Below are 27,529 nucleotides of genomic sequence, written 5' to 3' on the forward strand. Positions count from 1 at the left end.
AATTTCCCGCTACAGTTAGTTCCTAATGTCAAGATGATCTTTTTGGCAAAACTGGAATTTGGTCAGAAAACTTATTTTGAGGCAACACAAATATTTTATGAGTCAACATCCAGTTCTATTGCCTGGAAAATTATGAGCCCTGCGATATTGCAAGCTGTGATGCTCACACAACTAGGCCAACCAGGTCAGCAAAACATGTCAATTAGTTACGTTTCATCCATTAACACATTCTTTGAGATAAGGTGCTGTTGAGAAAACTGAGTAAAATCCTGATTTTTTTTCTAAGACAACAGAATTCATACTACGATAGTTTATATGCTAAGGAGAAACTGACAAAGTCATGCAAAATGTATTAACATCTTCTGTCAGGCATCAAATTAATGTCATTTATAGTAATACAGGAAGAAATTGTTATTTTCAAGGAAATTTTTCCAACCCACTTTCTATATTTCATTTTTCTTTTTTGTTGTAATATGTGGTTATCTCCTTTCTTCATGAAAGGAACGGTAAATGATTGTCTGTGCAACATGGAAATGACTGCACATATTTTATGACTGAATATTGGTGAAGACAATATCCAGTTTTTGGGCATCCTTTAGGTTATTGTATTTTAATTATTATAATTGTTTTCCAGCTGTTCCAAATAAAAATTGCTGCTTCCAAGCAGAATGCTGGGCTGTAATTCAATCTCAAGGTTTCACTGCTATTCATAATCTGCTTGGGTTGTTGTTTAAGATGCCAGCAGAATCCCACGACTGATTTACTATATTTACACAATGGGGAACCAGGGGTTGCAGTATATGTCATTCAGATGCCTTCTTGTGCTTCCTTCATTATTTTTCACCACATTTTCTTCTCTTCAAATCAATTCCTCCATATGAGTTTTCATACAGAAACATCTCTGGTAAAAATGGTGCTACAGAGCTAATGTACACCTCACCTGGAAGGTACCTCAGCGATTTCAGTGTCCTTACCTGGATTTATTTTTTACCACTTCTTAAGACGACGATGTTCTTTGGGCACATGAGCCTGCACTTCCAATTGCAACCACATAAACTTCCTGATAATGGGACTAAATTCTACTATTAATGTCTTTTCAACTTATGTTTCACATTCAAAAGCTATTTTAAAGCATAAAATATACTTTCTAGACAATGCGTTAATAGCTACAGCAATCAACCAAGATGATGTTCTTTTTTTTTTGAATTATTATGTTCAAAAGGTATTACCTATTATAAACAAATGATTAGCAAAGATACTGTTAATGAATACCTTGTTAACAGAGAAAAACCTATCAATTTGTGATGCCCTTCCCAAAGGATGGTGCACTCTGTGCTACTGAACAAAGAATCATTGAATACTATTAAAAAATTATTCCATCAACAGAGGAAGCACCTTACCTATAGAGAGCTCTTCCACCAATAGTAACCAGGTTAGAAAACACCCTGAAATCTGTCATATTCTCAGGCCACGACTGTATATTCAAATACCCTGAAGAAGAAAAGGCAAGCATTGGAATGTCAATGATTTCAGCCATAAAGACTGCTTTATCACATATATGAATTAGGACAGGCTCAGCCTATGAATAAAAGACAGCGTTGCTTTGAGAAAAAGAAATAAATAGGTAATGAATGCTGCAGACTAACGTCTTTGAGTTCATCAGCCTGCTCACCACTGTCTCCTCCCCAGGAAGGCGAAGGAGGACTCTAACAGTCACAGCAGCATTACATCCACTGTCAACAGCCACAGTGAGGGTGGCACCTAAACCCAGGCTGGAACCTTGAAAAGCCTCCCAGACTTTTCAAAACAGCAGCAGCAGAAAAAAAAAGAAGATTTGCCTGAATTAGGGACATTCGGTTCTAAAATGAAGTTGAGAGATCCATAATTAGAAGATGACAAGACTTTCCTAAAACAAAGAACTTGCGTTCGTTTCTGAGTGTGTTTGAGGACTGTTCATCACCAGAGAGCATTCTCTGCACAAGTGGAGCTACGTATTGTTTTGTGCTACCCATCTTCTGCAGAGCGCAGTTCCCTCTGATTTTGATTCGGTACCGGACTGAAATGCAGTACATCTTTAAGCACAGCGATAATTCCACTTAAGTAGTAGAGCTGAGACTGTCAATTAGACAGTGTGCTTAAGAATGGCAAATCACAGACACCCAGATGCCAGATTATCTTTGACATTAATTAGGGAGAGATTTAGAGTTTACTTTCATTTTTTAATCCCAGTGGCTTGCCGAAATACACAGCTTCTGAGAGGTGAAGCACATGGGAGAGAACTTACTTCAAATGCGAAACACTTGTTGAGTTCCACCCAGCAACAATCATGCTGTAATGTCCAAAGATTTTTTTTGCGTGCATGGAATAGGATTTTTTTTGCATTTCCCTATCTATACATAACTAGCAATCAATCAAGAACTCAAAGCTGTAGTATCTGTCTCCCTGCCTCCGAAAGGTGAAACAAGAAGAAGCAAGAAAACAAAGTACTGTGTTCTTGCTACACGACCCCACTGAAAAGTCACAAAATATAGTACTACCTCTCCACGCATATGTTTTTCTTTAAATTACAGAAGCTAATTTGCAGCAGCATCTGCTATTAGACCAAGAGAAGTCGCTGCAAAACCACATTGACTGGTCTGGTTTTTTCCAAGGCATATTTCAAACACTTTCAAGTGAGGACCAAGACCCCTCACCCACTCAACAGTAAGGTCTTGGTCTCCTGATGCTTTTGTACCCCCAACATAATGAATGTTCTGCATTCATAAGCAGAGGACAACACATTTGTAAATGCCAACTGATACTGAAGTCGTTGTGTATTAAACTTTCACGAGTTTAAATTGAGAGTTTAAAGAAAAAACCACCTTGTGTTCTTCAGAAAACCCAACAAATGACAACCATAAACGCAAAGTGAGAAGTTCAGATTCTAGGAAATCAGAAGTATGTTACCTGTTATCTCCCTCACTGTTTGGAAGATATTTAATTTCTCTGGATTGATTGCGGCAATTGTGTGATACGGGTCCCTGAAAGATTAAAAAGACAAAATGTGATACTCTGAATAAAAAAAGATCAGCACATGAAAGCTATGCCATATAGAAAGCAGCATTCAGGAGGTCAACACTTTGCTTTTAGGCAGCTCCAGATTTCTTCAGACTGTTTCCAGTGTCTTCAGACTGCTGTTCCTGCAGAACCTATGCCTAACTTCTCCCAAGTCATCTTGAAGGAAAATAATGATGCTTAGCATCTTTAAGTTTCAAATCATTAATGTTTTAGCAAACATTTTTGCTCATGGAAAACAAACAGATTCTAAACAACCATGTGTGACCTCCATAAAGGAAAGATAAATTTTCAACATTTTTTCCAGGAACGCTAGCTCAGATGGTACAGTTGTGATACCGTGCTACCAGAACTAACACAACTGCTACTGAAACAAGTGACAAGCTTTAAGCAAAGCAAAACTAAGAGCTTGCCAGCTGTTCCTGATACGTGGCATTAAAAGGGTACACTTGGCAGAAGGTGTTGAACAGGGAACAGCAAAAAGCACAGATCCTTGCCAACCAAGTTTGTCACCTGAGAAATGACCCCCGCCAAACATTAAAATTTTAAAGTTAGATATGCTACGATGCAAAAAGATGAAGCTGACCTTGATTTTGAGAGTGCCATCATTTAGTAAATATTTTTCCCCCTAATTTTAAAGGAGTAAAGACTCTCCAACTATTTAAGAAGACGACTAGAAGCCTAACCCCAACAAAAATCCTTTAAAAATCCAGGAAAAGGCTCTTCTGCACACCATGTTACGGTATTTTTGTGTTTTTTCTAATGGTAGGAAACATCCTCAGTAAATATGGAGCATGCATTTCTACCTCACCTCCTTCTGCTTTCCAAGAGACAATATTCTTGGAATTGGAACATGCAGGTAATCAACCAGGCTGTCTTTGGGGACAGGCCTCACAAGTCTATGGGGGGACAGACTGATGAGGTCACTTCTAAACATCCTGGAAGCGACTCCACGTTAGCAGTGATCAAATGAGTTCTTGAACCTTAACATAAAGCCCAGTCGACCACGAAGCACCATATACACTTAATTTTAACAATTTGGGGCTCTCAGAAAACTGGATAACAAGTTTTGACTACTTAACAGGAACACAACACTTTGCTTTTAAAATGCGCTACTATTAAAAAGGCAAACCCCTGCCTGTAGTAAACATGAGGTTGCTGAATTTCACCTCCAAATCCTATGGTAAAGCAGTCTTTAAAGATACAATGTCTTTAATACAATACAGCCAAATGTCTGTTCAGGTGTTTTATCAACACATAAAACTGTAGAATAACGCAGTCATCTTCTACCATTCTTATTAGCGAAGCCATGATTTCTCAGTAGAACAGGCACAGCTCCAAGAATGAGAGTTTCAGCTCGTTGTGAAACTGGAGATGGACAACTAAAGGGAAGATAAAAAGCTGGTGAGCACTGAGGGCTTGCTGCTCCTACTGCAAGTGAGGGGAAGAAGGAGGCAGCATTTGCTGTGAGCTGGGGCTGTCCATCCTTAAACTACAGCTCTCCTTGGTATATCCCACCCCTTCACAGGCAGGAAGACGAGCAGAAGGCAGCTTGGCTTTTTAGCGTCCCAGCCAGAAGGGAACAGTAGAGAGAAGGCTGCACCTGACCTATACAGCTCCCACCCGTTTTTCAGCCAACATGTTTTCTGTCTGTCTCAGGTAGCAGATTTGGATCCTAATGAAGATCACGTTATCCATACACTTCAGCAGAGCATCACCTTAAAAGAATAAGAACTACTGACTTACCAAAATTAGGTCTACCTTCATCTCACTTAACCTCTGGACACTAATTAAAGCAAAGTCATAATTACCTAATTTATATATAAACTATTATAAATAATTGTGCATCAAAACAATTCATAATTATATATACAGTTGGTACAAAAATTATTAGAAATTCACAAAGACAAAGTTCAAGTACTCAGGAAAGGAAAAGATTGGCTACAGAACCACAGGAGCAAAAATATGACAGGATCAACTGTAACCCCAGAGTTACCAGTGAAAACCAACAAAAAAATCCACTCAGCATTTTCCACTGAGGTTATTGTGTGCCACTACAAAAAGTCTTTCAGTTCCTCATGGAGAGCTAGCCTTTAAGTCCCTACAATCTGAAACACTGAAAATTCATATGCTTAAAAGCTACCGTTCACTTCAAGTAAACAGATTCATAACAGAAGTCAACTAAATGTTGAGTGGAAATATGTATTATTGTTGTTGCTCCATACTGTCCATTTATATTATAAACTACTTGTGTAGCAAGTGTCATTGTTTAAATTTCCTTTCTGTATTACTGATTTGCAAAATTTAATAGAATTTAAAAAAAAAAAAAAAAGGTTCCAGAAGTATAAAGTTATTTTCATTAACTCTCAAATCTTCTTCTTTTAATATATACTATTGCAATTTATGCTGTGGAAAGCTTTAGGGTTGCAGAACTCAGTGTCCTCATACTTAAGACTTGTTGGAGTGAATTTTCTACATAGAATGAGAGACAAAGTGGCACACAGTTTCAACATTACATGTCTATTAAAATAGAACAAAATATTTTAACCCTCTGCTTTGTAGTCCTTAATTTAAATATTTTTCAGATCAATACGGTTTTATTCAAGGTTGGTTTTGGTCCCTTTCATTTCAACAGATTTTTTAATAAGGTTCATCTCGTAACTTTGCAGCTAATATAACCTTTGCAACAAAAGGAGTTCTAATACTCAAAAGTACATTTCATGTAATGCACTGGAATAATCCACACCAAATTGCTCATGTCCTCTAGCTGTTTGTCTTGCATGTACTAGAATACTTCCTGTCCTGTGAGACTTAATAGTTTTACATCCAGCCTCTCAGTCGGCCGTATGGCCAGATCAGAAAGTGTGACAGCCTGAGCGCTGACTCCTGTGTGACCTTCTTCAGGGCTTCAAAAAGTTCAGAGCAGCATTTCCTTGAACCACTTGAACCAAAGTCCTTCTTCCTCCCTATGCTCTGTTAACCTCTCACACCGTACTCCCTGCTGGAGAGATGAGAAGACCAACTGCAGAGTGGAAGCGCGCATTTGCTGGCCTTCTGAGAATCACCGAGCTGTAGGGCCTCAGTGAAGCGGATTTTCAACTGTCTGTCTCATGGCCGGAGTCAAGTTGCAGGTGAAGCATTATAACCAATCACTATATCAAATCAAGGAAACAAGTTGTTTCTTTCCACCTCACCTAGTAGGGAAATTTCACAGAATCACAGAATCTTAGTGGTTGGAAGGGACCTTTGAGATCATCGAGTCCAACCACATAAAAAAAAAAAAAAAAAAAAAAAAAAAACACCACACAAAAAAAAAAAGCACCCACCAACTAAACTCCACACCCACAACCCCACACACAACACCCCACCACCAACCAATAATCTTGGGCACTAGAGCATGCCCTGAAGAGCCATGTCTACACGTTTCTTAAATACCTCCAGGGATGGTGACTCAGCCACCTCCCTGGGCAGGCTGGTCCAGTGCCTGACCACTCTTTCAGTAAAGTAATTCTTCCTAATATCTAATGTAAACCTCCCCTGCCACAACTTCAGGCCATTTCCTCTGGTCCTGTCGTTATTCCCTTGGGAGAAGAGGCCAACCCCTGCCTCTCTACAGTTTCCTTTCAGGTAGTTGTAGAGGGCAATGAGGTCTCCCCTCAGCCTCCTCTTCTCCAAACTAAACATGCCCAGCTCCCTCAGCCTCTCCTCACAGGACTTGTTCTCCAGACCCCTCACCAGCCTGGTAGCTCTCCTCTGGACACGCTCCAGCACTTCAATGTCTTTCCTGTAGTGAGGGGCCCAGAACTGAACACAGTACTCGAGGTGAGGCCTCACCAGTGCCGAGTACAGGGGCACGATGACTTCCCTACTCCTTCTGGGCCACGCTATTCCTGATACAAGCCAGGATGCTATTGGCCCTCTTGGCCACCTGGGCACACTGCTGGCTCATGTTAAGCTGGCCGTCCAGCAGCACCCCCAGGTCCTTTTCTGCTGGGCAGCTTTCCAGCCACTCAGCCCCAAGCCTGTAGCGTTGCTTGGGGTTGTTGTGACCAAAATGCAGGACCCGGCACTTGGCCTTATTAAACCTCATCCCATTGGCCTTGGCCCATTGATCCAACCTGTCTAGATCCGTCTGTAAAGCCTTCCGACCCTCAAGCAGATCAACACTCCCACCTAGTTTGGTGTCATCCGCAAACTTACTGAGGGTGCATTCAATCCCCTTGTCTAGATCATCAATAAAGATATTGAACAAGACTGGCCCCAAAACTGAGCCCTGAGGGACACCACTGATGACTGGCCGCCAACCAGATTTTGCTCCATTAATCACAACTCGCTGGGCACAGCCATCCAGCCAGTTTTTTATCCAGCGGAGGGTACACTCCGCTGAGGAGTACACTTGAGGAGGGTACACTCCGCGGAGGGTACATTTGAGCCAGGCAGCCCAGTGTCAGCCACCTTCTTACAATATAAACATATCTGAATCTATAGAATCTATAGAAGGGCTAAAGAAAAATATGCTGGTACTACTTCAGACCAGAATTCCATTTCAGATCAATCTGCAGACATTCAGTTAATCACATTTTCATTATGCCATACAGCTGCAAACATGGACTTGGTTTGGGAACTGTATTTAAGCAAGCAATGTTGAAAGCTCCAAAGAACCTAAAAAACAAGTTCAAATTTGAAGCCTACACAGTGGTAGAAGCAATTGAGTATTTTTCACTGTTAGCGTACCACAAAGTATCTGCCTACTTATGGCAACAAAGGGGCAAAAGGGTTAAATCTAATTTGTACGTTTTGAGCATTTTGCTCACTTTAATAGGTCCCAAAATACATCCAAGTGTCACATTCACCATGGTTGATTACAACATGAAGGCTTGAATTAGTAAGAAGATACAATCGTATTTGTATTCTCTCAATGACAGAAAGAATACAATGCAAGAAAGCGGCTAGTTGCATTGGACCTCGGCTGACCATCAAAGCAGAGTATGTCTGTCTTCCCAGGATGCATCCCACCTTGGCATCCGCACCATGTATTCAACTTAGCTACAAAGGCAAATGCACAGTGCGCTGACCTGCAAACAGCAAGGCACTAGTTATCTGCCTGGTAAATCTTCCTTTAGAAGGAGACGTTGGTGAGAATTTTAAATACTGGTTCTGTACCTCCACATCTTCAACCGTGACTAAGACTTATTCAATATACAGCCCTATTTAAACCAAAATACTGTATTTAAATACCAGTGAGTTTTGTGCACCTCTGCAATTGAAACTTGAATATATACTTCAAAACTGATTGAGAGAGGGCAGCTTTTTTTGCAAGTATCTGCAGTGACAGCCATCCGGTTTATGCTAGGTGAGGCACTCTCCGCATATTCTGCCCGTCAGACTGCTGGTCACACAAAATTTAAACAAACTAATGGAAAGCAACTTCCCTTTCTCCCTTCTATTCTCTAATTAGCCATTATTGCAAGCCAGTACCGACGATCTCATAAAGTAACGAAATATCACAGTTGTCTTTTTCTAGTGCAAACAGTCTACTTCATCCTTTTTTTCCCAGATGTTGAGTCATAAGAATCAAGGTAACAGTTTCCTTGATAATGGAAGGCAGAAAACTAATTTATCCTGGATCTGCTATTCCGTAAAAGAAGCCAGTGGCCATCATTAAGAGGTGGACGCAATTTGTTTCAGCTGGCACCACGACATAATGTCTTAACGTTTTGTCACTTACCCATGAATCCCAGTAACAAGGAAGATAAGGTTGCCATTGATCTTGGTGCAGTTTATGAACTTGTCAATGTTGCTGGAATCCACCGTCTGAGCTGACACTAAACTCCCTGTTCCAATGCCATCACATGCTGCCAAAACAAGGAGTGTGTGTAAAGAACTAGGAAAAATGATTCCTGAATCAGAATAAGTTCTTCTAGACACCAGTCTTCATTTCTGTCAGAGATGAAGCGGCAGAGAGGTGTTAAAATGGCACTCTTTCCCTTTTCCCAAAGAAGCAGGTGCTGATTTGAGAAAAGCAATAAGCTAGAGTACCTGCCAGAGAAGGACATCCTGGCACACTGGGTAAGGTATTTTACAGTGGATCTAAAGGCAAGTGTGAACCACACAAAATCCCACTTAAGCCAGCTGTAAACAGCTAGTTGGTGACTTAGCTCAGACTACCCTGGTGGCCTTGCCATTTATTTGTGCACTACTCACTGCAGAAGCTGGGGGGTCCCAACACTGCCGTCTCACAGAGTAAGGCTAAGAGCTTGATAGGAACACTACACATGTATTTTCATGCACAAAACTATCCAGCAAAAAAAGTTATTTACTGCAATTAGATGAAAGGGCTGGACATTGCCTTCACTTAAGAATTCAGCATGTCAGTACCCTGCCTTGGCAGAGATCTCTGTGTTGGACTGTTTCGGCCGCGTGGAGTGACTGTTGATTTACAGAGTTTTTCAGTAGCTTCATTGTGAATTCCCTTCCAGATACGGCTTCCACCAGGAGTGAAAGGTGGCACAGGCCCACCTGGCAAAACCGATGCTGCTTTGCTTCTGAGACCTTCAGGCAGGGAGCAGAAAGACTCCCTAGTGGAGCTTGGGACAGCAAAGTAACCTATAGATTTCAGTCTTCTCAACACCACCACCACTGAAAAACTTCTAGTCTATGTTTTAGACACTTAAAAGGAGGTGGAAGATGCTGGGAAAACAGAGACATTTTTAAAAAACAAAGTAAATAAATGGAAACCTGACATTGTATTTACAAGTATGCGACGTGCCATACATTGACATCAGGGCTTTAGTATGGCCCCCTATGCAATGACAAAAGGACATTAAAATAACACAATAATTAGTTCTTTCAGATTTCTCTAAAACCAACTGAGAAATCCCTTTCCCTTTTATCTAACCAAAAGTAATTGGTTTGGTTATATTACCATTACAGCTCAATAAATTTTTGTTCTATTTTATATGCTTCACACACGGCCTACTTAGCTCCAAGTTCTGTGGGTATCCAAAGGCTATCGATATTCTACAACCTACTCATGAAGGGTATTTCATGCCAAAATAACACCCTGCTCTGCTCTACTACAGCACAGACTACATTCAAGAAAATTTATGCTAAACTCTTGCCTACCTTTAGGACAAATGTCAGTGCAGGGCTTACACATCTTAATACCATTTTCTTCAACCTCCATCTTGGAGCTGGGACATGCACGGACGCAAGAGCTGGAATCCACCACAAAGTTGTCTGAAAAGAGAAAGAAGATACTAGCAGTAACTGAACCACTGGAGTGAGTAATACCGGGACACATGTTTTTGGATGCTGTGTCAATACATATTATTAATTACCACATTAATTACCACAATTAATTATTAATTCCTCATTGACATTAACATTTAATGTTCCGTGTTTTCAGAAGCGAGCAAATTAGGCATGGTTTTGGAGACTTAGGAAAATCCATGAATTGTCAGGCCTGATTCCCCCTCCTCCCCCAATTTGGTTTCATTATTATTTGTAGTAAAAAAAGCTACAGTAATTGGGAGAAATAAAACAAGATGCTCTGCTCTGTCTTTTTCATACACATACAAATATATACGTCTGGGATAAAACACTGCACAAGACAACGACAAGTATTTCAATTTTGCCTTGTAAAACAACTGCCAAAGGGGATATAGACTGATCCTACCTAATTGAAAGCTTAATACGGCCAATAAAGGGAAAAAAAAGAAAAAAAGTTCAATGAAGTAGCTGACAAAGAATCATATCCCTTAAGCAGTGCATGTTATACCGGTTTTGTAAAAAATACTATCTTGCTTCAAAAAACCCACCACCCTATTACAGACAGAACTAAGCCTTGACAGTCACAGCCTCAGCCTACTGTCATCTGAAGTTCTCCAAGAGATTAAAAATCTGGATTTTTGGTTTGGGTTGAATTATATTTCCATGTATTATAGATTACCCATCCTTGTTATATGTAATTTATGGATAAAGTAATTAATGCACAACACAACTGTAAACCTTGGTGGGAACGAAAGGGAGAGCAAGATTACTGTCTCCCTTATTTTTCTTTCTAACTAAAAAGGCAGTATCAAAGACTACGTAAGTGCTGACCCTCTGATTTTTTCTGTTACTTGTCATCATCTGTCTGGTATCTCAGAAGCATGCGGTTTTTACATGCATGAGATTATTCTTTTTTTAACTTCCTCTTCCCCTCTAATTTTACTCTGGAGTTTTAAGACTGTATGGTTGTCGGTATTGCATGGTCTTTCCTCATTGGCCAGAACTGCTCAGAAAATAGTTACGGTGACTTTCTGTCAAACCGTCATTACTCCAAGCTAAGAAAAGGGCATCAGTATCATGAAAGCCTTTGGTGCCAGGTACTACTGGTGGTGGACTGTTATTTTTCTGAAACAGAAGTTTATACCCATTTACAATCCCACTAACTATTTTAATAGTTCATTTTGAAATTTACACGTGCTGACCTAAGGCACGACTGTAATGTGGTGACCATGAAAACAGAAACCTAGTGAATTTCCTTTCTTTAAGAAAATCGCTATAGTATGGGTCACTTGGGCAGTGCCACTGCCTTTAGTTAACACGTGACTGAGTTACTACCGGCTGCAAGCACATGTGGAGTGATTCCAGATACTGTGCTATGCACTTTGCTCTCATTCTTACATTGTTTTGTAAGGTTCCTGAAATGCAACTCAAACTTTCCATCACTACAGGAAAAGGCAGCTAACACAGCACTTACGTGGGCACTTTTTGACACAAAAAGCCCCATAGGTGTACTTGGCATTGTGATTATGCTCCAGCTGGAAGGTGGTAGGATTGTATACAAAAGTCTGGGGGCACTGCGTGACACATGCACCACTATCATTGAAATTCATACAGGCCTGCAAAGCAAGGGAGAAAAAAATATTAAATTAAATTATACAGCTGTTTTTGTTTTTTTTTTTAGTTTAAAATACAGTCTTAGTTGTTCAGATGTGTTGCAACAGTGAGGAATGTGATACATAGTTTTCTAACCTTCACTTTGGCTACTTAGATTTCTTGCTAGGATCTTAGCAAATACATGATTTATAAAAGGGGGCTCAAAGAACCCCCTTGATTTGAAACGCGGTTGACTGTTACAGCACTTCTTACAAAAACGTAACAACACTGTAATTTGTTTCATAACTATTGTTACTACTAGCAATCAGCTAATTCACAACTCGATAGGACATTCTAAAACTGCCAAAAGTGAACAGCTATTTATCATAGTCAGTCTAAACAAATGCTAATGACTCCTTCAGAGGTCCAACCTTTAGATTTCTTACATCATCCAGCTGAAAACTGAAATTCCCAATTAGAAAGCAAGAGGGATAAGAGCTTCTTTTGAGCTAGCACAGGAGGGGGTCATTTCCCTAAGTGGCAAGTTTAACAAGGTCAGTTGCTTCACACACTGAGAAAAGAAAATAAGACTTTGTATCACTTAGCATTCAAGCTCAGCCACCCACAGCTGACAGAGGACAGGGCCCTGACAAATGAAGAGGCGAGTGTGTGGATAAAGGGAGTAATGGTATGCAGGGAAAATAATTGACCATGCAAGGTTGATAATTAGTAATAGAAAAACGCCACCAATTTTGACAATCCTTATCACCACATATCGTGTCTATGGTTTTAAACACAGCTTATAAAAAGCTGTTGGGAGCAATATTCACAAAGCGTACTGTAAATGTTAAATTTCATCTGAATATGAAAGCTGTAGCCTGGTTTGGATCCTCTAGCAGTTTAAGCAACCACTGCTGCTGGATTCTGCTTCCCCACTAACCTGCCTTCCAGAAGCCAGGTTGCTTTCTAAGGTTTAGTCTACGGATGAATCCTTCTGGTCCTTTTCCAGATTGTAAAAAATACAGTCGGTTTTGAGTCTTTAATGTGTCAGCAAGTATACCAATATGTGTGTTTTGTCCTTTCCCCTCCAGGGCTGGAAATGAGAGAAAAGTAAAAAAGATTCCTCTGTTCTGCTGCTTTTACTAGCAGTTCTTATCTCCACACAGATCAGGGCCAGCAGGACTGAGGGAGGTTACTTGTCACCTCAGGAGGTTTCAGAAGGGAGAGGCTAATAACGTAACCAGGGCAGAAGGGTAAACTCTGCTGCTGAAGGGGACAAACTGGGTGTTACATGATGAAGGCACTGTCCTATTGTCCTATGTGGAGCGCGAGCTTCCACAGTCCTCAGGAGCTTGCAGGTAGCCCAAACTGATCCTGTCTTTTCTGGTTCTTTAAAATGCGTATTACAAAACCTGTCAGTTTCTCACAGAAACAGGGCTTTGTTTGCGTGGCAGGGTTTTTTTGAAAAACGAAGATAAATACAGAGCATTACTTTCTTACTAAGAACTGGATGGGACGCCCACTCGATGAACAGGGTTGTGTCACTTTTCTGGTTCCAATGAGCACTCAACCAGGCCCTGCTATGCATTTCAAGGTTTAGACCCAGTTTGGTTTTGAATGCAAGATAAGAATATCTTTAAAACTTTCTTTTAGCATGTTTGCTTGCAGTTATGTCAGATGATGGTTATTGTCTTGCTTTTAGAAGTGAGTATGCAAATGAGAGTATGGCAGCATATGGAGGAGGATGGATGAATTTTATGTAGAAATATTAAAACCATATTTACAACAGGATGCTGTTGCAAGCTGCCATAATACACTAAAGGATTTGTAATGCTTCATATAAGCTGTGCTTTTGCTTATTAATAAATACTAATTTAGCTTGTTTCCTCAACGCATTTTTTTACATCCACTGTTGACTTAGAAGGTACTCTATCATGTACATGACAATCCTCTGATAATGGTTTAGCAAATTCGTAAGGTGAAGCACACTGATACTCTTCAGAGAGATGGCACTTCTCAGGAAAAGCCCGCCGAGAAGATTTGGGAACTTCTAATTTATTACTATAATGCTTTGTATAGATCTGTAATTGCTTCAATAATATATGCAAAATTCTAGCATTTGGTGCTAAATGCCACTAATTTGTGAATGAAAGCACAGGAACACACACAGGAAGAAAACAAAGTTGTATCTCAGCTGAAAGCTAAGCTCAGCTGTCTACAGCCTAAAGGATTACACTTTTCACCCAGTGTGTACTAAGCAAGTAATGACTAGCCCTGAAAATTGCCAGATCCCCGCTGAATTTCTTTTACATTGCTCTCAGGGCAGGAGTGAATGAGAATAAAGCCCTGGGTGCTTCTCTGCTGGATCAAAACAAAACCGCTAGTTGATTTTTTTAGCGTACATGTTTCCATAACTGCAACAGTTCAGAAAGTCTAACTCATTTTCTTTCAAGCCACAGTATTACAGAACTTATGCTGCAAATAAGTCGTCCTTAACCTTTGAAAATGGACACACAAGATGTGGGTTCAACATATTAGGTTTGAGAATGTTCCGCAACAGTCATATGGGAACGATAACTGCATTTTCCTCTTTCCTTTACCTACTTGGATTGTACGTGACACGGGAATGAATGTCATTTTCCCATCTCTCTAGTCCAAAGCCAACGCAGAACTTCCAGTGGGCACTGGAGCAGGTGTACCACACACGCTGAGTACCTACTTGTGCAAAGCCCCAGCCACAAAGAACAGTTCTAGTAACACCTGGTAGCACTTACATCAGGCCATCACTGCATTTCGTCAGCAGCGAAAGAAGAGCATTTAGAATGCGATTTTGAAGCACAACACCTACCACTCTCAAACGATACCTGAACAATGAGAAAGTTTCAGGTTCAGCCAGGGAAAGATTAATTTTTGCTGGTTCATTATAATCCATTTGCCTACAATATCAAAACACCTACAGTCGTCCACACCATAAGATACCGCCTCCTAGTCCTACCTGGCAGATTTTAAAAGGAGCCTATCCGACTTCCTAGATATCTGTCTCTTCAATCACTTGGGTACCTTTGAAAATCCACCTCTCTGTACATGTTCTAGTTCTAGGCTTCTTTAGGCCTGGGTTTGCTTCCCCTGAAAACATTAGCAAAACTTGTCTCTGCAACCCAGTGGGATGAGCTGCATGTTTTTTGAGATCAGTGTTGGGTTCTGAAGCTGCTTACACTATGATTATAAATAATGACTACAAAGACAAATTTGTCTAAAGGCCTGTATGTTCATATGATTTTTTTTTTTTTAAGGAAAAAGTTAGCCTTCTCGTTTTAACTTAAGCACACATAGTTGCATGCATCTGAGGTAATATACTTTGGAAACCACTTTCCTTCCATCTCCACTAAGCAGCATGGCAAGTGAAAATGCTGAGTTGAAATCAAGCCTGTCAGTAATAGGGGACACCTTTCACGGAGAAGCTAAATTGCGTTCCTGACTTTCAAACACTAAGCACACAGAACAGTAAAAAAAGCCATGCTCAAATGTAATGATAAATACTTCTAAAAATTCCCTATCACCTCTAAAAGTTAATTTTAGAAAAGCAAAAGATAAAAATCACAGAGATTAGCATATTAATGGTTCCCAATCTGCATTTACAAATCTCATAAATCTGTTAATGGGTAATATTAAGTAGATAAGTGATGTTAATATAATGTGAAAAATATTAAATGCTAAAATTTGCAGTCTAAATCCGGGAGTGTGCATGCAATACGTTAAAAGGGACAAAATTGTGAATTTCATGGATTAAAGCATTAAGAATTTGCAGTGTGACTGCTAGGAAGAAGAAAAATGAGAAGTCTCACACATACAAAGCAATCAGTGTCTTTAGGTCCAGAGCAGCCTCCAGCACATTCCCGGTGGCAGCAGTCGCTGACGTAGGGCCCATAGCACCGTCCATCGCACTGCTCTGCACACACCGTCTTCGTCACTAGGAGGAGGTAGGAAAATCAGCATGTGAGAAGCAGAACTAAGGAGAGAGCTCTTCAACCGCACACTGAGGAAAACAACAAATCGAAGCGCATACCGAAAGAAAACCTCAAGTTTTAAGGTAACTGCCTTAATGGTACTGGCCACTTACATCCTCCACAGAATACCTTCACAATACTCTCTTTAGGAACATATACGTTGCTCAAGGACTGTGGAGAAAGAATTTTTAAAGCATTTTCTCTCACCCTCGGAAATTCAGGTGGAATATTATTTTCAAATTATTAGGTTTTTTAAACAGCTGATGGAAGGATATGAAAAAAACTCCCACAAAATAACACAAGATCCCACCAGTTCTGTGGAGTTCTCCCCCATGAAGAGCAGCAACACTGAGTAAATGTGTGAAATTCAGACCGAGGCCAGCAATCTCCGAGCCAAATGCTGTTCTTGATGGCAACCAATGTGACAAATAGGCAATGAGATAACAGAACACAACCAGCACATTGGAACACATCTGGAAACGTCACTTACCTTTTCTAAGTAACACAATCCAGCCTTCATTCCCAGGGAAACTATATTGTCCCAACTGGAACGCACAGTGGTTTAACTGGTACCATAATACTGTACCTCAGGGCTTAGTCTGGCGCAAAGAACGGTCAACAAGTGCAGCATTTTCCTCCCCTCACTCGGCTATAGCCACTATCTTTATTTTATGGCAAAAGGGATTAATATTATGTGCAGGACTATACCAATCACTGCCTACAGAATGCCAGGAAGCTGTGCTGTCACCTGTCTTTTGATAAAAGCAGGGATGTCACATTTCTGTAATTAACTCTTACCATTTATTTTGTTAAAAGCATTTAATTGCTTCTCTATGGAAAACGCTTTCCAAGAAGCCAGAGAATGCAAAATTCCATCCAACTTTCTGCTCGATTCTACTTATCGCTAAACTTCTTTGTAAGTACTTTGCGATCCAAATTCTCCCCGCTAGTTCTGGAAATACTTAAGGTAATGCCAAAGCTTCTTGACATACACAATATTTATTTAGGACATAAAAATGTAAGTAACCAAAGAGAAGTCATCATTCATAATCAGCAGAATAAAGCAACGCATTTTTAGAGTAATTCCGTCTTGCTGATACCAGAGGCAAACCCCCAGACAGAAAACACTTTCGTGCCTTATGCAATCTGATTTAAGAAATAAGGGAAATTTCTGTAAATGCACTTGCTGTCAACACTGCTAGGGAAACAGATTCCAAGGATTTGTTTATTTAAGTAACAGTATTGATAAACATTAGGACAGAGATAGGAAACAGTAGCATATGCTAAGCAAAACACACCCGTCACAGCATGCTGCCATCACACCATGAGCTGACAGGGACAGAGTCTCATCTCATGAAATGAACAAAGACCTCATTTACTCAGTGACTGCATGTTGTTTTCTGCCATTTCAGAAATTGGTCCGCGGTGCCTTATTTGCGCTAGAACGGGCACTATCTGCTTCAACCTCAAAGGGAGGTGAAGCCCAGATCTCTCCTGACTTGATGGAGGATCCCATTTGCCAGAGGTTCCCCTCTGCCATCAGCGGAGAGGCACAGAAGCAGAAGACATTCTTTCACTCCATCCCACAGCCCAAATCCTCTGTCTTCACCTGTGTCACTCCTCAGAGAAGGAAGGGGCACCATCCAAACTCCCTTGTCTCCCTTTTACACAGCAACCGCTCATGACCGTGCTTACCCCATTGTTTAACATGACCTCTCCTCTCCCACCGCCTTCTGCAGCCGGGCAAGCCCCGAGGCCGAGCACCCCACCATTCCTCATGGCGGCAGCGCAGGGGCAATAAAATGGCTGCCCCCGCACTGAGCACGCCCTTTGCCCCCTTCTAGAAGGTTCCTCAGCATCCGGGGTTCCCCTCACCAGCACCACCCCACTTGCCACGGCCTAAAGAGTTACAGTACACCAGCACTCTATATCCTTTTTTTTTTTAGTTGCACTAGAGGCAGAGAGCCAAGGAGCCAAACTTCAGGCGGATACAATCAGGAAAAGAGAAGAGGCCATGATAGCACACCACGGCTGCTCAACGGCAGAATGCAGTATAAAAGGATTGCTTGCTGTGCTCCACAGCAATTTAATGTTTTGCTTAAATCTGGGAAGTTTTGATAAAAGCTCCTCTGTGCAGACAATTAGTAAGATCCACCTAATTAACTCAATTACAATTTTTTTACCTCAGTGCCGGCTGCTGTTGGGAGCAGGTCAAGCTGTCCACCACCACTACACAACCATTGCTTCCCCGTGGAGGAGGTTTGCTGGCAGACTTCTATAAGGGCAAAGATGTCAAGCCCCAGCAGCGTGTCCCTTACCATCTCCTGCAAGAGGTACTGGGGATCCGCCACCGCTGCCTCCCCAAAACCGAGCCCTGAGGAGGTGAATCCCCCGCCTCGAGGGGAGGAGGGACCTGCCGCTCCGGTCCCTGCTGCCCGTCACCACAAACACACTGACCACCCCGGGCATATTTAGAAGAGGCACGTGTGTCTTGTCAGCTCACAAGCTATTACTTTTAGCCAGCCAAGATCTGTATTTGCAGGATTACACACTTGTTTCAAGCCGAGCTGCAGATAATAGCACTTCCCTGGGCTGCGTAGTTTAAACAGCGGTGGGGAACGAGCTCCAACAACAACAATGGATTTAAGCAATTTACTGACATCTTTTCAGCAGTTTTCATACTATTAGGCTAGGACTAAATCATCTAAACCATTCGCCCTCCTCTAGAGCCCCGCAGTAAGGCCTGTGCAATGTATAAAGTTACAGATATTGACATTTTTTAAAAAAAAATTCTAACTTTTTAAGAGACTACCACACTTTATTGCAGAGTACGTTGGCCTTTTAAAAAAAAACAAGAGCACCCCCCGCACCAGAGCTGTCCTGGAGGGATATGGCCCCCTTTTCAGCACAATACTTAAACAGAATGCCTTCAAAAAGCATACTCTGCTTATGATTAGGCACCCCTTAACGAAGGCCTCTCCCACGCTGTTCAGGATAGGGAACGTTTTGAGTTTTCCTGAAGACTAGTAAGTTATAAAGTGGTTTGCAAAATTCACAATTACAGCAAAGGTTTGTCACTGTTCTTCCCTAAACCTGTATTTTGCTGGGAAAGCAAACCATGACAACAGAAATGCCAACATTTAATTCTAGGTAAAGGCCACAACAGACTATATTTATGTTTTGGTTCATTGCATGTGTATTTGGATCAGAACTGCTCCTGAGGGTCCAGCTCTGAGGAGCACCTGCCAGCTATCTTCAGTGGCACCACACACCAAGACAGAAAAGAGCTTAGTGGGCTCTGGATGTTTTTAAGGACTCATATTCATAACACTTTACAATGAAGGGTTTTCCCCAAAGCAAAAGAAACACGAGGCAACACTACGTATTGTTTGAAGTCTCAAAACAATCTGATTGTTCAGATTCCAATAAACTTAACTCAACAGTTAGCTTCCTGCAATCATTACCACGGGGTAACACTACAGAAATTGTACATAGCTGCACTGGTTTAAAAAAGATAGCAAGCTTTTTCCCCAAAAGCTTTCCTCCAAATGCAATCAATTGATTCTATAGCCGTGACCTAAGATCCGTCCGAAAGAGCGAAATGTAAAGATAAATATTATCCAAAATATCAAACTGTGTATTCAGGCAGATGAATGTTGGTGGGTGGCTCCTAGAGGGGACACACGGACAGGGGTGATCACAGCCCTCACATCACATCCTTCTTGCAGCCCAGACACACACGTGAGATCCAGGAGTTCTGAGCTGGGACCTGAGAGGAATTTTAGGTGCCAGATAATCATTTCTTCACCCAACATAACAGTGAAGAGACCCTTCACTAATCACAGTTGAGGCCCCAAGTTTCAAACCAGACTTTGGAGGGTCAGTGCAATTACTTGTCCTGACGCCTGCTGAGCCTTTGTGGGATCACAAAAATTGGCTGCACAAAACAGTCGCAGCCGGGGCCAAGACAGCAAAGGACAGTAGCAAACACCAAGGCCCTGAAAAAACATACCATGTGTTGGGACGGGTTTCTGTGAGTGCAAACACCGACTGTCAGTCTCTACTAGTATTTCACTGTGATACAGCAATAAGCTGTGTTTGGGATGGGGTGGAATGGGCACTTCATTCATATACGTGTGCAATTAATCAGTCGCTCTTATTGTTTCCCTTAATCTTTAATTATGTCAGGCTGCTATAAAACTATGACTGAAAAAATGGGAAGTAACTGAAATCAATGAAAAAAGTCTTATGAACATGCAAAGTTATTAGAGAAATACAAGGATTTTAATTAAAGATGCTGGCTCCGAGCAAAAATGCTGGGTTACCCTGATTGATCTAAGCTGCTGGTTCAGCTCTTTCTGTCTCCCCCGACCAGACTCCCGCTTGCCTTCTGCGGCTCTAACTGGGTACTTCCTGCGTCGGCACCTTCTTTCTCTCAGCAGCATCAGCTGCACAAAGACTGTATAAATACAATCATGCTCAGGCCAAACTCCTGTACACATACACAGCCATGGAGCATTTCACATTTGCTGAATTATATGTTTTGGGTTTGATTTAAAGGCGCTTTGCCTTTTTTGCATTCCCTTAGTTGGGCCTGTATTTTAATTTAGATTTTTTCTTTTGTTTCAATTGCATTCCTCTAGGACAAAGTGCATAATCTGTCATTTTAATAAAATAATGTATGCAATTTGTAAAAGTTTCAATTTTTTTCATACAAAAAGTAAAAAAAAAAAACCCCGAACTCTTAACAGACATCAACAGCAAAAATAGTAACATAGATTTTAACCACAGATTTTCAAATTTGATTAGTAACTTCCAAAAGCGTTTGTTCTTGAGTTCTTTTACAATTGGTTACATTCTATCTACTGGGTGCCCAATACTCTTTGAAAAATAGATTCTTTTTTAAAGTATTTCCACATTAGCCTCTCCTGACACGGGAACAAAGAACACAGTCTAGCCTTTAAATGTTTGATATTAATATTTACTAATAATTTAATTGTAAAAGAAAAATGGATTGTTAACTGCATAAAACAGTACCCTGCAATTACATCTTCTCTACCTCCAACAGAACAGCTTATTTTAAATTTCCTATTAATTGTCTTCTTAAATACGTAAATTTTCTTGTCACATTCAGAGCGACATTAGGACAAAGTTAGATGCAGGTGGTGTTGCAGACAGAGTTAGAAGTACAGAAAAACATTGCTAGAAGGCAACATAAGAAGCAGCTAGGTAGATGATATTCATGCAAAAAACAAAAGGATTTTGATTTTTTTCTGTATGTAATTTGAAATGAAAGACACGGATTAAGATCTTTCATTTTTAATCCTTTTCCAGGAAAATAATTTAAATCTTATCTTGGGAGGGGGGCTCATTAGAATTTTTTGCTTCAGTGACTCAAGAAAAAAAAAAAGAAATTATTAAAATGCAGACATACCTCTGAGTTGTTTCTAGGAACAAAATTGTTTGACACTGGGATGTAGTACTGCACACGTTTGAGCGACGTGCATCCCCAAGGTGACGAGGTTAAGGTATACGCTGTGTTTGTGATACCATTCATTCTATCTCTGCCTTCTATCTAGGAATAACATTTATGAGCTTGAAAGCCAGGCATGTTTTTTAAAGTCAGAAATGAAGGCAGCAAAAGCATACCACCACTTGCATTTTTATTTTTCGAGTCCCTACTTGTATTCTTATTCTTTGCTTCAAACAGTTTGCAGAAAAACACATTTCGAGAAAGTGCAATGAAGAAATGCCCATTGCCAGACTAATATTCATTTTTTTCCTTAAAACCTGCTGTTTACCCAAGGTGCGGGAGGCAAAGAAGAAGTACATGAAACTACTGTCCTCGACAATCAGAGGCTGCACAGTATGCTTGAAGGTAAAAGGCCACAGAGTAGCTATTTCAAATTAGAAATGTGCGATCTGTGTATCTCCCTGGAACTTAGATGCCATATGTCTTTCCATAGTTTATTATTTTAAATCCACAGTTGTGCCTTAGCCTGTCCCCACTGTTTGGATTTGAGAGGGCAGTCACTGTGAAGAGAGAGATAGCTGTCACTCCTGGAGCAAACCTACCGTGCAGCCCCGCTAAGCTTCTGGCTTCACAACACTGCAGATAAGTTTTTCTCTCTCTGGTATTACTACATTAATCCACCAAATCAGTTCACTTATCGGAGAGCAGTGCTTTGTAGAGGCGGAGGCTGCGGAAGCTGATCCTGCCACGTGGCCTTCTGCAGCCACACGGAGTCCAGCTGGACTTTCCCACCGTACACGAGGCTGGAGCCTCTGCTTGCGGGCACAAAGGCCTGAGGCAGGATCGTACCATCCTTACAGAATGTAACTGCCAAGGCTTTACAGTATTCTTGCATAAGCTAACCACATAAGGCCTGAATAAGTCTACTCAAGTTTGGATGAATTACCCAGCTTCTTACAGAGTTACTAGTTTTAACAGACAAACAGGCTCTCATCAGGGACAGAGAAAGAACCAGCATTAATCGATTCCAACCTAACCACGATATAGAAAAATTTGGTCAGCTTGGGTTTAAGTCCCTTTCCATTATCTACTTCAGCACGTAACCCTGATGTAAGGAGGATTTCGGAGCACTGACTTCTTTGGGGCTTTCATAAAGACTGCTAGCAAAGGAAGAAGATATACTAGCTCAATTCAGATAAAGAAGAATCTGCTTAGCATCACTGTACCTGCTTCATTACGCAGTTACTCCTACAACCTGTCCTAAAGTGTTTTTAATTACACCCGCACATAAAGCTCAATATGAAACAGTAATATAAGGACACATTAACTGCAGCAGAGCTGTAACTGTCATCAGCTTTGCCAGCAGCATCGGCTGATGCTCCTGAACGGAAAGCAGCGCCTGGAGGGTGGCAGAGCCTCTGCAGGCACGCAGCAGCGGCGTGTGTGCCCCTCGCTTTCCCACGGACAGGAGGCCAGCTTGGATTTCCTGCTCGTGCTCACTCGTAAAACGTTCATGTCAAGCTGTCTGTTATTTCTAATTTCCTCTTATCTCTTGCTCTGAGCAGTCAAAAAAAAAAAAAAAAGTCATGGTTGCACTGTTCCTAATATTTCCAACAAAAAAGGCAGATGACATTGGGCTATTGTCAGTTCAGGCAGTTAGTCGGTGTACTTGCTTGATAGCGGTTAATTTGTCACAATCCCTTCCTCCTATCTACAACTCAGCCGAGGAACCAAGCGCAAGCTAGGGCAGTGCTCTCTTGGGGACATACCAGCAACCATTTCATTTCCTAGGAAGAGTGACTCCGGTAAACGCAACCAATTTCCACGCTCCTAAATTTCAAAGAAAGGATATGTAAAGGATAGCTCTATTCCCGTAAGGGGGGGAAAAGAAAAAACTTGTAGGAAAAGACAGCTCTCATTTTCCCCTCTTTTGTATTTGCTAATATTGTGACTGCACTTCTAGCTCTTTAGTGCCTATCTGAAGGAGCTGAAAGCACACAAGGAAAAACCTCTCTCAATATAGTTCTTTTTTATTCATTTTAATGTTCTCTAAATTCAAGAGGACAGACAGACAGACACTGAACAACGCTTCACTTACTACTTCACAAAAACCCTATTATTCTCTCTTTCAGCACAACTCAAATACATTCTGAAGTTATTATAAAGAGAACAATTCTGCAAGATAACTAATATTCCCAGGCTCCCACTGAAATTAACAGAGTGTTTTGGCATTAGGAACTTTGCAGCGTCAGGCCGTCATTAAAGATCTCCAAATCTGCCTTGTAGTTTTTTTCTATTCCTGCAGCATTCATTTCCCTGTATTCCAAAATAACCATCAATATTCTCAGGAGTCGTGCTCCATGTTGCCGCCAAGAAGTGAAAAGAAAATTCAAGTTAGCTTAAGCATTTTTAGAAAGCACAAGGGAAGAAAGAAAAACATAAATTCACATGGGTGGAAAAAAAAGGAGATCATCTGTTGGTAAAAAAATACGGACAAAAATTTCAAATATTTTACAATTATATTAAACCCAGAATTTATCGTATCCCTTCAAAATTAAAAAAAAAAAAAAAAAAAGTAGTATCTCTGTTACATCATTTTTCAGCCCTTTGTTTCTCAGAATCTTGCATACTTACAGGTCTGGCAGTGATTCTCTGTGGGTCCCCAGCATCGGCCTGTGCAAGACTTGTGACATCGACCACCTGCAGGACAGACAGAAAGAGAGAAAGATTGGAAAGGTGGCTTCCTCTCATTTCCTCAACATCCAACAACTGCTGAAGAGGAGCATCCATCTTGTCTTTGGAGAGTTTTTATGCTTTACCAAGGTTGAAACAGTGCCTGTAAAAAGGGGCCAGATAAATAGCCAGAATTGGTGTCAAACATACATAAAATATGGCTACTTTTAAAAGTGCTTTATACCCTAAATACCACTCTGCTACATATAACAATTGGGACATTTTAAAACACCAAAAAAGATGAACAAATCTGGAAGACTGAGGAACGATTTCATCACCCAGTGCTACTACTGTTGCTCTCTGCATCCTACGTGTGACCCACTCATTCCTCCACGGAAGAAGAGATGGCTGTGCTAGAGAGGATCTCTATCTATCTATCTGTCTCTGTCTGTCTGTCTATCTCATGTTCAATTCCCTCTGAACAATTGGGCGATACACTCAATGCCTGTGATTAAAAGCCACCCCTCTCCCCCAAAAGCTTGCAGAGCCTTCATGTCCAATATCACGGTAAAGGAAACGTGCCCTGTGCAACCACTTAACCCCAGTGACAACTAAGCTCACAGGACATTTCCTTTTCTGGCGGTTGGTTCTCCAGTTGCCTGCAGTTGGGTTCCTGAAGGAACGACTTGTTCCTTCAGAACCTACAGGTGATGTTCTACACGGTCCTTCTGTTGACCACGGACCTAAACCGCTGACAGGTTTAGTCCCTCAAGAAAAGGAACTGTAGGTGCTTTCATTGTGAAATACAGATGGAAGAGGAAGAGTTAGCAATGGTACCTTTTGTAAACTGCCTAGTAATTAGTGACTGAAACCTGCTTGGACTGAAGAGGGACCTGAGTTCACCCTGACCACTGTGCAAGGAAATGGAAAGCAGGCAGAAGAACTGGCACCTTCTCCTCTGGATGTATCTTATGTTATTCAAGAAAACACTCAGACAGTCCCACACCAGTCCTGACCGCGAGTGAATGGAGACCTCATTCTGCAGCTCCCACCCAGGCGTGGGCAGAACTCAGTCACGCTCCTGCTCACGGAGCTTCTCCCTCCTGAATGCCGAACACTCCCCGAGCACCCATGGGGAGCCTGCCTTACCGCACCTGGAACCCTGCTGCTCAAACCCTGGTGTGGCAGTGCCTGAGGGGGAGGCAGCCAAGCCCTCTGCACCCAGGCGGACGTGAAGGGATGAGCTGAGAAACCCAAAAGAAGCACCGTTAAAGACTATGCACAGTTCTTATCGCTGCTTTTTGGACCACAGGAACCTAACCACATTTATGATCAAACTTTTATTCATCACTGAGTACTGCTGAGATTCTATTAGGCAGATTTCCCCTCTGAACCCGATCCAGAAGGTTACCTTTGAATCCTGCCTTAACAGCAGCTGCTGTTAACACTGCTCCGTTACACTAAATCAAATCCTTCCCATGCGCCCTGATGGGAGATAGCATTGGAGGAAATGCAAAATGTCTCTCGGCAAAGGTTGGATCACCCCAAAAGAAAACACTGCTCCTCTGCTAGCAGCGTGCTTATACCTCAGAGACGTTATACACTTGAGCAACCCACTGTGATAGTTGTGTAAAGTTGGACTTTCTGTCACTACCTTTGCAAAGCTCACGTTCTTCCCTCAGCGCTCGCACAGCATTCATGGCGCTATTGATGATGTTATGTGGTAATTACCCCACTGCATGCCAACTACCTTGTTAAAACTACCAGCTCCTTGCTGCATTCATGTTCATTTAAAGCAATTATACTCGGGAAGCGTTGTTGCTGACATCACCAGCACATAATTTGCTGTCACATTCTGCCATCTGTTTATTTAGATCACAAATGTACTATAACTACATAATGCAAACTCATTCTGGCTGACAGGGAGGGGACTCCATCTGGCATGAATAATGCAACTTTAATCAGTAATAACGATTATTATGACTATTAAGAGACTACTGGAACCCTGTGCAGAAAGCAAATACATCCATATTGATTTATAAGAAGGTGATTTAAAAAGAAGGTGAGGTAAGCAGCAGGTTAAAGGAAGAATTTTAACAGAGGAGACTCAGTAAGATACTGTTTGTTGGCTTTGGTGTTTCACCCAACCAAATAAAAATGATCCCTGGGAAGCGGGTTTTATAAGCTGGCTATCCCTGACCACCAGAAGAGGGAAGGAAAAGAGCAGGGCCCTGCACGCACGCTCAATAACCTTTTCACCACTTGCTTTGCTTGGGCCTCAGCGGAGCAGGAGCTTCCCTGCTGAGGGCGGCTAGGGAGGAACACAACCCATGGACAACAGAGCCTCCTCTTGCAATGCTCTATTTTATGCCCAATCCTTCCTTGCGGTCAAATCTCATGCCTGTCTAGCTTAAGGGGTCTGGAGTTGAGGGAGAAAGCCAGAAGTCCTGCAGCTGGCTGCAGTTTAAAGCACTGCACGGATCACTTGTAACCACACATACCTGATGCAGAACACGGCACCAGCTTGGCCATTTCTTCCCCTTTCTGTCCCTGGATTCTGTCTCCTTCCAAAACATACTGTATGCACTGGGCTTTCCACTGCCTTACTTGCAGTGAGGTAACACAAAAGAAACTTCAAGCACCCCTCCAAGTGATCTCTAACTGGAGAGGCCGCCCACGCTTCTGCAAAAGCTACACTTAAAATAAAACCCTTCATATTTGAAACTCGTAGGTGCTGAGCTGACCCTCAGTACACAAACAAAAACGTATTCAGCCAACTCTACCCCTCCTGGAAATAAATGCAATCCAGCATCTTCAAAAATAATTTTAAAAACTTTTTTAACTTGCACGCCTGCTTCCTGGTACGTGACTTTGTTTGACAGTGTCAGATGATCATTTGCATTTAAATAGAGATATTTAACAATATAGCAAGCAAAGGCTGCCAGTTTTCTTTTTTCTCTTTGGGAACTCAAAGTATCTGCTTCATTGTTTTCACTTTTCTCAGCTGCACAGACACAACAAGGAGCTGAGCTTGTAGGCAGCACACCTCTGAATTGCATCCTTATGTGTCCTTTTGAAGGTCAAATATACTGAGAAAAACAAAAACCAAACTCCCTCCAAATAGTGTGTCTATATTTGTTTGTTTGTTTAAAAAGAAAAATAACTTCCTTTGCTCTCAGTATGAACTGGTCCAAATTCTGCCCTCACCTAACTCAGTATTTCGGCAGTTTTTCCCCACTGTAATAAGGACAGATCGCTACCCATTAAAGAACAGCTCTGTAAATCTAACACAAAAATAGTCCCACGGAAGTCAACATAAGTAGCCAGGAGCATAAGGAGCATTCATGTGAGGAACAGGGCTCACGATTAGATGTGTATGTCAGACTTAAATGCTAATAGATCTATTGGCCCTAAGATTGATGAGGTCCTTGAAATAATTATACTACTTCTCACAGAT

The 27,529-nt window shown here is 41.4% G+C and overlaps 1 protein-coding gene across 9 annotated transcripts in view; it reads right to left on the minus strand.

Moving 5' to 3' along the window:
- The window catches only part of ERBB4 (erb-b2 receptor tyrosine kinase 4), a 633,162-nt gene that overhangs the window by 170,056 nt on the left and 435,577 nt on the right, over positions 1 to 27,529 (minus strand). For all 9 annotated transcript variants that reach the window (XR_008467602.1, XM_054207999.1, XM_054208001.1 and 6 more), the window contains exons 5-11: positions 24,034 to 24,099; positions 15,771 to 15,889; positions 11,801 to 11,942; positions 10,180 to 10,293; positions 8,783 to 8,909; positions 2,947 to 3,020; positions 1,401 to 1,491 (exon numbers count right to left, since the gene is read on the minus strand). Coding sequence is in view for 8 of the 9 variants with exons in the window: in XM_054207999.1 (XP_054063974.1) it covers positions 1,401 to 1,491; positions 2,947 to 3,020; positions 8,783 to 8,909; positions 10,180 to 10,293; positions 11,801 to 11,942; positions 15,771 to 15,889; positions 24,034 to 24,099 (733 nt within the window). In the remaining variant the exon portion in view is untranslated. The remainder of the gene's footprint in view (positions 1 to 1,400; positions 1,492 to 2,946; positions 3,021 to 8,782; positions 8,910 to 10,179; positions 10,294 to 11,800; positions 11,943 to 15,770; positions 15,890 to 24,033; positions 24,100 to 27,529) is intronic.

The sequence above is a fragment of the Rissa tridactyla genome, chromosome 7 (assembly GCF_028500815.1).
Source record: "Rissa tridactyla isolate bRisTri1 chromosome 7, bRisTri1.patW.cur.20221130, whole genome shotgun sequence".
Classification (NCBI taxonomy): domain Eukaryota; kingdom Metazoa; phylum Chordata; class Aves; order Charadriiformes; family Laridae; genus Rissa; species Rissa tridactyla.